Source organism: Carcharhinus amblyrhynchos, chromosome 8 (assembly GCF_965287045.1).
Source record: "Carcharhinus amblyrhynchos chromosome 8, sCarAmb.v2.hapA, whole genome shotgun sequence".
Classification (NCBI taxonomy): Eukaryota; Metazoa; Chordata; class Chondrichthyes; order Carcharhiniformes; family Carcharhinidae; genus Carcharhinus; species Carcharhinus amblyrhynchos.
The window spans coordinates 108,069,152-108,081,470 of record NC_137331.1 but is presented as its reverse complement, the minus strand read 5'-3'; the positions used below and the strand labels follow the sequence as shown (position 1 = coordinate 108,081,470).

The following is a 12,319-nucleotide window of genomic DNA, read 5'->3' as shown; positions in this document are numbered from 1 at the left end:
ACCATGGCTACTACTTTAACTAATCCTTTGATAATGACACTGAATCGATAATTAATTTCAAAATAATACTTGCTGAACTCCACTGCAATATTATAGCTGGCATTCACCTGTAGTTCTTGAAGGCCGACTTATTCACATTAAGCAAATTTGTTACTTTCTAACTTTCCACATAGTTTACCACTCAAAGGAAGTGGGGGTTGTGGTCGGGGGGGGCACTTTCTTACTTTTTGCTCCCATTTTCAAGGGGCGGGATAAGCAGTAGGAGCGAAAAACTCACAGGAGTCCCGAAACACAACTCACAAAAACCACACTCCCTATCCCCCTCTCACAGACACCCAGCAATACACACTCCCTATCCCCCTCTCACAGACACCCAGCAATACACACTCCCTATCCCCCTCTCACAGACACCCAGCAATACACACTCCCTATCCCCCTCTCACAGACACCCAGCAATACACACTCCCTATCCCCCTCTCATAGACACCCAGCAATACACACTCCCTATCCCCCTCTCACAGACACCCAGCAATACACACTCCCTATCCCCCTCTCATAGACACCCAGCAATACACACTCCCTATCCCCCTCTCATAGACACCCAGCAACACACACTCCCTATCCCCCTCTCACAGACACCCAGCAACACACACTCCCATCCCCCTCTCACAGACACCCAGCAATACACACTCCCTATCCCCCTCTCACAGACACCCAGCAATACACACACTCCCTATCCCCCTCTCACAGACACCCAGCAATACACACTCCCTATCCCCCTCTCACAGACACCCAGCAATACACACTCCCCACACCCTCCACAGACACCCAGCAATACACACTCCCTATCCCCCTCTCACAGACACCCAGCAATACACACTCCCTATCCCCCTCTCACAGACACCCAGCAATACACACTCCCTATCCCCCTCTCACAGACACACAGCAATACACACTCCCTATCCCCCTCTCACAGACACCCAGCAACACACACTCCCTATCCCCCTCTCACAGACACCCAGCAACACACACTCCCTATCCCCCTCTCACAGACACCCAGCAATACACACTCCCTATCCCCCTCTCACAGACCCCCGAAACACACACTCCCTATCCCCCTCTCACAGACACCCAGCAATACACACTCCCTATCCCCCTCTCACAGACACACAGCAATACACACTCCCTATCCCCCTCTCACAGACACCCAGCAATACACACTCCCTATCCCCTTCTCATAGACACCCAGCAATACACACTCCCTATCCCCCTCTCACAGACACCCAGCAATACACACTCCCTATCCCCCTCTCACAGACACCCAGCAATACACACTCCCTATCCCCTTCTCATAGACACCCAGCAATACACACTCCCTATCCCCCTCTCACAGACACCCAGCAATACACACTCCCTATCCCCCTCTCACAGACACCCAGCAATACACACTCCCTATCCCCTTCTCATAGACACCCAGCAATACACACTCCCTATCCCCCTCTCACAGACACCCAGCAATACACACTCCCTATCCCCTTCTCACAGACACCCAGCAATACACACTCCCTATCCCCCTCTCACAGACACCCAGCAATACACACTCCCTATCCCCCTCTCACAGACCCCCGAAACACACACTCCCTATCCCCCTCTCACAGACACCCAGCAATACACACTCCCTATCCCCCTCTCACAGACTCCCAGAAACACACCCCCCCCACACCCCCAGAAACACACACTCCCCACACCCCCCCCACAGACCCCCAGAAACACACACTCCCCACACCCCCCCCCACAGACCCCCAGAAACACACACTCCCCACACCCCCCACACACCCCCAGAAACACACACTCCCCACACCCCCCCCACACACCCCCAGAAACACACACTCCCCACACCCCCCACACACCCCCAGAAACACACACTCCCCACACTTCCCCCACACACCCCCAGAAACACACACTCCCCACACCCCCCCCACACACACCCAGAAACACACACTCCCTATACCCCCCCCACACACCCCCAGAAACACACACTCCCCACACCCCCCACACACCCCCAGAAACACACACTCCCCACACCCCCCCACACACCCCCAGAAACACACACTCCCCACACCCCCCCACACACCCCCAGAAACACACACTCCCCACACCCCCCCCACACACCCCCAGAAACACACACTCCCCACACTTCCCCCACACACCCCCAGAAACACACACTCCGCACACCCCCCCCACACACCCCCAGAAACACACACTCCCCACACTTCCCCCACACACCCCCAGAAACACACACTCCCCACACTTCCCCCACACACCCCCAGAAACACACACTCCGCACACCCCCCCCACACACCCCCAGAAACACACACTCCCCACACTTCCCCCATGAACCCTCAGAAACACACACTCCCCATACCCCCCCCACACACCCCCAGAAACACACACTCCCCACACTTCCCCCATGAACCCTCAGAAACACACACATCCCACACCCCCACCACACCCCCAGAAACACACACATCCCACAGCCCCCCCCCCGACAGATCCCCAGCAACACACATTCCCCATAACTCCCTCCCCGACAAATCCCAGAATGGCAACACAGTCCCCCACTCCTGCCCCCCACTCACAAACACACACTCAGAACCCATGCAGTGGTGACGACAGTCAGTGCAGCTTGATAAGTCCTGAGGCTGTAGCACTGCCACTTCAGAGCCCATCTCCCACCTGCAATAGCGTTTGCTGCTGTCTGCACTAGGACCCAGAGTCAGCATTAAGACACAGGATTAGTGCTCTGAGCCAGTCTGGGCTTAGCCCCACCCCCCCCCCCCCAACCCCCACCACCACCACCCCCCCATCCCCCCCCCCCCCCCATCCCCCACAACCACCACCCCCCTCACACTCGCAGGCCACCCCCACCTGACTCGAAACACGTCAGCCACGAACTAACCAGCCCCCCAGCACACACGGAGCAGCTTAAAAGCAGAGACTTACCTCCTCGCTCACCCTCACTGACCAAGCACTGGAATCTGACTTTTACAGAGGAGATGTTTTCCTGACTGATCCGGCTGTGGCCAGCGAGGTGGTTAAGGCTGGTGAGCTGGGACGATTGGGAGTAAAGCTCACTAACGACATTGTGATGAATGCAAATGAATGCAAGTCGATGTTTCACCGTTTTGGGCGGGTTCTCGATCACGTTGAAGCTTTTCTTTCATCAAGTGGGAATGGGCGTGTAAACCGGTGCCGTTCCCGCTAATCATATTGTACCCGATTTTACAACATCTTTCCCCTGCAAAACAGGCGCGTTGAGGTCGTAAAATTCTGCCCACCTGTCCATACCCCTCACAATCTTATATCGTGTACTCACATTTTGAAAATCAACGCCAGCACCCAGCTCCACCAAGAGCTTAGCCAGTTCTGTGTCCTTTTTCCTGCAGCAAACATGCAAGACTGTGTCGCCATTGTCCTAAAAGCAAGTCATGAGATTAGTTGAGATTTACTTTGATTTTAAGTGACACATGTTTAAAACTCATGATCCTGTAACTTCGACTGAAATAAACACCCACGTGAGCCGATTGCAAAAGCAAAAAGCTGCAGATGATGGGAATTGGGAATAAAAAATGGAAAATGCTGAACACATTCAGCAGGTCTGGCAGCATCTGCAGAGAGAGAAACAGAGTTAATGCTTCAGGTCAGTGACCTTTCACTCCATTTCTCTCACCATCCACGTGCTGTCCAGATGGAGTTGCAGGTGTCTGATTTTTAAGTCACTTTATAACACACTGGATGCCAAGAGTGTTACAGGGCAGCGGTGGCACAATGGTTAGCACTGCTGCCACACAGGGGCCTGGGTTCGATTCCCAGCTTGGGACACTGTCTGTGTGGAGTTTCCACGTTCCCCTCGTGTCTGCATGGGTTTCCTCCGGGTGCTCCGGTTTCCTCCCACGCTCCAAAGATGTGCGGATTAGGTGCCTTGGCCATGCTAAATTACCCATTAGTGTCCCGGGATGCGTAGATTAGCAGGATAAATATGTGAGGTTATGGGGATAGGGCCTGGGTGGGACTGTTGCCGGTGCAGACTCGATGGGCTGAATGGCCTCCTTCAGCACTGCAGAGATTCTATGAGCCCGACGAGAGGCAACATTTTATATATTTATTAAAGGCAATGGAAATAATCATGAGAGATGCAAAAGTGGTTGCCAATTCACTCACGCCCATTTTGCACGAAGATGCAAGATCAAACATATCCCAAATAATCTAGAAATCCAGTTCAGACTTGGCACATGTGGTTTACATCATCTCCAAACCAAACAAAACAGCTGCAGTATGAGATTTGCTGTTACTGTGCTTGCTATTAGATAGAAAATGGGGCAAGCAGCCTGGGATTCCAAGAACAACAAATACAAGATTTCAGAGACTTTACTAAATTTTATGCCTGAATTAAAGGACGAGAAGTACTTAACAAAGCTGGCGGCACTGTGGCACAGGGATTTACACTGCTGTCTCACAGCGCCAGGGACCTGGGTTCAATTCTGGCCTTGGTTCACTGTCTGTGTGGAATTTGCACATTCTCCCCATGTCTGTGTGGGTTTCCTCTGGGTACTCCAGTGCCCTCCCATGGTCCAAAGATGTGTGGATTAGGTCGATTGGCCATGCTCAATTGTCCTTGGTGTCAGGAGAACTAACAGGGTAAATACATGGGGTTGCGTGGATAGAGCTTGGGTGGGATTACTGTCCTTGCAGGCTGAATGGCTTCATTCTGCTTGGTAGGAATTCTGTGATTCTGATGGCCTCTGGGGAGAAACATGCTTGGATGTGCAGCTGAAGTGCCATAGCCTATACATCAAGAGCTGGACAGTGAATTAGACAGCAGAACTCTTTCCTGATCAATGCAGACAAGTTTATTCACACAACAACACAAGAAATAGGAGCATGTACAGAACACATGGCCCATTGAGCCCCCTTCAATATCACTGTTGCTAATCTTGGGCTTCAGCTCCACAGTAACCTCCAACCCCCCAACCCCCCGCGCCCCCCCCAGCCCCCCCACGACCCCACTCCATATCCCGACATATCCCTTCATCCTCTGACACACCAAGAATCTCCTTATCGCTGCCTCAAATATTCTCAACAATGAAGCATCCCCAATCCTCAGGGGTAGAGAATTCCAGAGTTTTGAGGGGAGAAATTTCGTGGGTTTTCTCCGGGTGCTCTGGTTTCCTCCCACACCCCAAAGATGTGCTATTAGGCTGATTGGAGGTAATAAATTGTCCCTAAATTAGTTTCCCTCAATGTGGAATGCCATATTCATAGATAAGGGTCATGGGTGGAGGGGGGACTGGTAATGTTAAAATGGCGGCGTGGGCTCGTTGGGTCAAAGGGCCTATTTCCCGGGCTGTTTTTGTTCTTTGTCAGTGGCACAGTGGTTAGCACTGCTGCTTCACAGTGCCAGGGATCCAGGTTCGATTCCCAGCTTGGGTCCCTGTCTATGTGGAGTTTGCACATTCTGCGTGGATTTCCTCCGGATGCTCCTGTTTCCTCCCACACTCCAAACATGTGCGGGCTAGGTTGATCGGCCATGCCAAATTGCCTCTCCCAAGTCAGGTAGACTAGCTGCGATAAATGCATGGGGTTATGAGAATAGGGCCTGGGTGGGATTGTGGTTGGTGCAGACTTGATGGACCGAATGGCCTCCTACTCCACTGTGGGGATTGATCCGCCCCTTATCCTGAGACTGTGCACCACCTGCCCCACACCCCAGTGGATTAGATTCCCCCGCCAGAGGGAACAATCTCTCTATTTTATCAAGCCCCTTCAGAACCTTGCATATGTCAATGAGATTGCCTCTCATTCTTCTAAATTCCAGAGAAAATAAGCCCAATTTACTCATCCTCTCATCCACTGACTCTGTCTATTCTTCCTGCTGCCTCAGCAAAGCAGCCAGCATCATTAAGGACCCCATGCAACCCCGACATTCCACCTTCTTCCTTTGGGAAAAAGATATAAAATCTGAGGTCACGTACCAACCGACTCAAGAACAGCTTCTTCCCTGCGGCTGTTAGACTTTTGAATGGGCCTGCCTTGCATTAAGTTGATTTTCCTCTGCACCCTCACTATAACTGTAACACTACATTCTGCACCCTTTCCTTTCCTTCTCTATGTACAGTATGTTTTGTCTATGCAGCATGCAAGAAATAATAGAAACTTTTCACTGCACACTAATACATGTGACAATAAATCAAATCAAATCAAAAATCAAATCTTTGGACAACCCTCTCATCCAGGGATCAATTAAGAGAAACTTTGCTGTACCTCCTAAAATGCAAGTTTATACTTCCTGATCTCTGTCCACACTATAAATTTGCACTCTGCGCTTGCATACAATCCATTAAAACTTCTAACTCCTTCCAGTCCTGTTGAAAGGTCATCATCTAGAAATGTTAACGGTTTCTCTCCCCTCAATTGATGCCTGACCAGCTGCGTATTTCCAGCATTTTCTGATTTCACTCCACATTTCCAGCAACCGCAGTGTTTTCGTTTATAGACACTGAACAAAACATCGGGGGCTCCGGTAGCAGGTGGGGGGGGGGGGGGGGGGGGGGGGGAGGTGCGGACTACACAGAAGTCCATTCATCCCGGGTGGCAATTTGGCAATTTAAGAACATTAACTTACTTCAGAATACAGAAGGTGAAGTTAAATGGGATCTATGGTGAGCTGCTAAGATTGATACAGAACTGGCTTGGTCATAGAAGGCAGAGAGATAGCAGTGGAAGGGTGTTTTTCTAACTGGAGACCCGTGACCAGTTATGTTCCGCATAACTGTGGTGGACTGCAGTTGTTTGCAATATATATAAATGATTTGGAGGGAGATTGTCTAATTTTGTAAGTTTGTGGATGACGCAAAGTATGGGGGAGCTGTGGACAGTGAGGAGGGTTGTCTGGGGATACAGCCAGATATCAAAAGGCTGGCAGAGTAATGGCAGATGGAATTTAATCCGAACAAATGGGAGGTGATGCATTTTGGAAGGTTTAATGCAGGAGGCAAGTGTACAGTAAATGGCAGAATGCTTAGAAGCATAGAATCCCTAGTGTGCAGCAGGAGGCCATTCAGCCCATCTAGTCTGCACTGACAACAATCCCACCTCAGCTCTGTCCCTAAAACCCCACAAATTTATCCACTAATCCCTCTAATTTATGCATTCTGGGACACTAAGGTGCAATTTACCATGGCCAATGCACCTAATCCGCACATTCTTGGACTGGGGGAAATGTGCGGGTTAGGTACGTCTGGAGGAAATCCACGCAGACACAGGGAAAAGTACACGCTCCACACAGACAGTCACCCAGACCGGGAATCGAATCCAGCTCCCTGGAATTGTGAGTCAGCAATGCTAACCACTGCGCCACCCATATAAGTATTAACATACAGAGGGATCTAGGGGTACAGGTCCATAGTTCCCTGAAAGTGGATTAACTGGTGGAGAAGGCATATGGCATGCTTGCCTTCATCGGTTCGGGCATAGAGTTTAAAATTGGCAAGTCATTTTGCATTAGTTAGATCAAATCTGGAATGTTGCGTGCAATTCTGGTCACCATACTACCAGAAAGATGCACAGGCTTTGGAGAAGATACAGAAAAGGTTTACCAGAATGTTGCCTGGTTTGAAGGGTGTTAGTTATGAAGAGAGATCGGACAAACTTGGTTTGTTTTCACTTGAGCATCGGAGGCTGAGGGGCAACCTGATAGAAGTTTACAAAATTATGAGAGGCTTGGTTAGAATGGATAGTTGGAGTCTTTTTTCCAGGGTAGAAATGTCAATTATTGGGAGTCATCAGTTAAAGATAAAAGGGGAAAGTTTAAAGGAGATGTGAAATACGGGTTTTTTACACAAAGGGTGGTAAGTGCGTGGAATACGCTGGCAGAGGTGGTGGTGGAAGCAGATACAGTTGCAACGTTTAAGAGGCATCTTGACAGATACATGAATGCAGGGAATTGAGGGGTACGGACCATGTAGAGGCAAAAAGTTTTTAGTTTAGAAAGGTGTCACATGTTGGCACACGCTTGGTAAGCCAAAGGGCTTGTTCTTGTGCTGTACTGTTCTTCATCGAATACAATCCAGCCAAAGTGTGCAAAATGATTGTGGCCTCCTTTATGTTGCTTAATGTCAATACTAAGAAGAGGCTACTCACTGGATTCAATAAAGGACACCTATTTCATAATCATAGAGGTTCCCAGCTCGCAACACAAAAACGGGTTTGCATCAGCAGGGGAGTTCAGGGACAATCTGCAACATCAGCTTTCCCAGCACAGAGCTTTGTACTGGGGACATGTGTTGAGAAGTTGGATGTGCTTAGCCCATGATATTCTTCCCTTTGTGACAAGATTTACAGTACATTACTCCAACAATACTCAACCCAGACCTTTGCTCACTTTTACCTTCCTCTGCGCCCTGAGCTGCAGGTCGGCATTGACACTAAGCAGCTCCTTGCAGACAGCAATGTTACCGATTTCGACGCTTAGAAACAATGGCATGCAGCCGTCCTGTGGGAAGAAGAAGAGGAGGTCAGATCTAGAAGAGAAAGAGCATAGAGAAAAAAGACTAGCACTTAGATTGAACCTTGCCAGATTGATCCAAAGGATTTTACAATTGTTTAAGTGGATGGCATGGTGGCACAGTGGTTAGCACTGCTGCCTCACAATGCCAGGGACTTGGGTTCGATTCCAGGCTTGGGTCACTGTCTGTGCAGAGTCTGCACGTTCTTTCTATGTCTGCATGGTTTCCTCTGGATGTTCCGTTTTCCTCCCACAATCTGAAAGACGTGCTGGTTAGGTGCATTGGCCATGCTAAATTCTCCCTCAGCGTATCGAACAGTTGCCAGAGTGTGGCAACTGGGGGATTTTCACAGTAACTTCATTGCTGTGTTAATGTAAACCTATTTGTGACATTAAGGGGTGTCTTAACAAATACATGAATAGGATGGGAATAGAGAGATATGGTCCCCGTAAGGGTAGGGAGTTTTAGTTCAGTCGCGCATCGTGGTCGGTACAGGCTCGGAGGGCCAAAAGGCCTCTTCCTGTGTAATTTTTTTTGTTCTTTACTCTTTGTTCTTGAGTAGTATGACCCAAACAAGGATGATATCAACAATGATCTCTCAAGAATGGCCTGGACTGTAGAGAGTTTCTCCGTGCACAACTGGAAAGCCACACTGCCAGCGGTAATCCCAAAGGACATATGAAGAAAACAATATTCGCCTAACGGAGACAAATTTTTTTTATTCATTCGTGGGACATGGGCATCGCTGGTTGGCCTGCACTTCTTACTGCGCTTACCGCAGTCCAACGCCGACATCGCCACATCATGGCTGCATTTATTGCTCATCCCTAGTTGCCTTTGAACTGAGTGGCTTGCTAGGCCATTTCAGAGGGCATTTGCATTCGTATAAATATGGTTAACTTCAAGGATTCGTCATGTAATGGGATCTGCCAGAACCCGGAATGCTGAACGCCTTAGCATTTGGCATATCTGTATCACCTGTTCTACTGTCTTCATAGGGTGATGAGGTCTGATCAGCTCTTTCTTCAAGTGCACAGCGTCAATGCATAGAGAGGTGTTGGAGGCTCTGTAGCTTCATCTGTTTGGTTGGACTCCAATTCATTCACCTCCCTTACAGTCTTATCACAGGAGGATCAAGCTGCTGCCATGTTTCTGATTGGAGAGGGGGCCTGCTGTGGTTTGGATCTGCAGTACTTGGCAAAATCGTCCCATTTCCCATGTTTGTTGCATCTTATATCATATGCAAAACAAACTATTGTGTTTGGTGAGTGCTGGCCACTCCAGTTGGAATAGGCCAGCCCTTGTACAGCAAATGCCTTGGTTAACACCTAAAATCTCTGCTTCGCTTCTCCAATTGTCCATTTTACATACAAGTACAGCTGGCTACTTGTAATGTTAAGTTTCTTCTCACAGCAGCTCCCTGAGGACTAAATCACTATATATTCCACAGACTACTCGATCCCTGATTAGATCTTCAGTGAGAGTCCCGAACGCACATTTCTTTTGCCAATATTTTGAGGGTGGCTGTATAAGATTGCATTGACTCATCTGCTCTCCGGCTCATTAGACTGAATGCATGACTATCAAGGATTATGCTTTTTATTGGGAGACAGATATCTTCATCCAAAGGCGAGTGGGGTGATGTGGCCAAGTCCTTGTGCCAATTCATGACACCATATAGATGTTGTGGATTCCCTGAATTACTGACAGCAAGGTCTTCCAACAAAGATAATCTATTCCTGAGCTTAAAAGCTTTATGCAACACTTAATATAAAATAAAGGGTACAATTATAAAGTAGATGCAGGAGTAGAGGGACCTGAGTATGTATAGGTGTGAGTCATTAAAGGTGGCAAGAAAGATCGAGAGAGAGAGAGAGAGAACAAGGAAGTTATGTTGAACTTGTGTAAGATACTGGTTTGGCCTCAGCTGGAGTACTGCATCCAGTTCTGGGCATCACACTTTAGGAAAGATGCAAGTGCATTGGAGAGAGTACAGAAAGATTCTCGAGAATGATTTATTAGGGTAATTAAGAATTAATTGAAATTAGGAATTTACTGATGACCATAAAATCATTGTCAATTGTCAGAAAAACACATCTGGTTCATTAATGCCCTTTAAGGGGGGATCTTATAGAGACATATAAGATAGTGAAGGGGCTAGACAGGGTAGAGGCAGGGAGATTATTTCCACTTAGAAAGGAAACAAGAGCTAGAGGGCACAGCCTCAAAATAAGGGGGAGTTAATTTAGAACAGAGTTGAGGAGGAACTTCTTCTGTCAGAGGGTAGTGAATCTTTGGAATTCTCTGCCCATTGAAGTGGTGGAGGCTACCTTGTTGAATGTGTTTAAGTCACGGTTAGTTAGATTTCTGACCAATAAGGGAATTAAGAGTTATGGGGAGAAAGTGGGTAAGTGGAACTGAACCACTATCAGATCAGCCATGATCTTGTTGAATAGTGGGGCACGCTTGAGGGGCTAGATGGCCTACTCCTGCTCCTATTTCTTATGTTCTTATGTTCTAGGGAAGTGGGAAATGTTTTCATTGGGAAACAGAAGCCATTTGATAGAGATACTCAAAATCATGAGGAGTCTAGACAGAGTAGTTGGGAGGAAGTGACCCCACTCATTAAAGGATTAAGGACAAAGGGACACAGATTTAAAGTAATTGACAAAAGAAGCAAAAGGGGCAGCCGTGGTTAAGGTCTGGAACATACAGTCTGGGAGTGTGATGGAAACAGGTTCAGCTGATGCAAAGGTTAAAAATATAAAGTCACCATAGTCCCAGATGACCTTTGAGGAGGAGAGCTGATTGGTGGTGATTTAATCTGAGGATCATCACAGCTCAGATGGTGTGGGAATTGAACCTGCATTGCTCACCAGCTGTCCAGCCAGCTGAGTTAAACTGCTGAAACATTCCAAAGGGACCTGGGCTGGAATCTATAAAGAATGTGCAGGGTTACACAGAAAAGGAAGGAGAATGGTACGAATGAATTGTTCCTTTAGAGCGCTGGCACAGTCACGATGGGCTGAATGGCCTCCTATCTGCCGCAACAATTCTGTGATTCTGTGATATCTTTTCACATCTTGAATCAGTTAAATTACCTTGGACAGATCAAATGGCCAAGTCAACCTGAGGAGCGATTAATTGTCAGACATTATCTAGGGAGAGGGAAAGAGATCGATGACCTTTCATCTAAACTGGAGAAAGCACTGATGGTTTGCCAGGAGTTGATGCAATGTCTGTTTGATGGTCAGTGAAGATGGAGGTGGCACAGAATGAGAAAGCTGTGAGGGAGTGGCCCTGCTTTCCACTCCAGAAAACCCATAAGACATAGGTGCAGGATTAGGCCACTTGGCCCATCGAGTCTGCTCTGTCATTCAATCGTGGCTGATGTTTTTCTCATTCCCATTCTCCTGCCTTTTCTCCATAATCTGTGATCCACTTATTAATCATAAGATAATTAGACATGGGAGCAGAATTAGGCCAGTTGGCCCACTGGGTCTGCTGCGCCATTCAATCATGGCTGATATTTTTCTCATCCTCATTCTCCTACCTTTTCGCCATAACCCTGATCTTCTTATTAATCAAGAACCTGTCTACCTCTGTCTTAAAGACCTGGTCTCCACAGCCTTCTGCTCAAAGAGTTCCACAGATTCACCACCGTCTGGCTAGAGAAATTCCTCCTCATCTCTGTTTTAAAGGATTGTCCCTTTGGTCTGAGATTGTGCCCTCTGGTTCTAGTTTTTCCTACTCGT

At 48.2% G+C, this 12,319-nt stretch overlaps 1 protein-coding gene across 1 annotated transcript in view; it reads right to left on the bottom strand.

Annotated features, from left to right (window-relative positions):
* trpn1 (transient receptor potential cation channel, subfamily N, member 1) overlaps positions 1–12,319 on the bottom strand; it is a 208,366-nt gene that overhangs the window by 79,039 nt on the left and 117,008 nt on the right. The window contains exons 5-6 of the mRNA XM_080194604.1: positions 8,447–8,551; positions 3,377–3,475 (exon numbers count right to left, since the gene is read on the bottom strand). Of these exons, the coding sequence (XP_080050730.1) occupies positions 3,377–3,475; positions 8,447–8,551 (204 nt within the window). The remainder of the gene's footprint in view (positions 1–3,376; positions 3,476–8,446; positions 8,552–12,319) is intronic.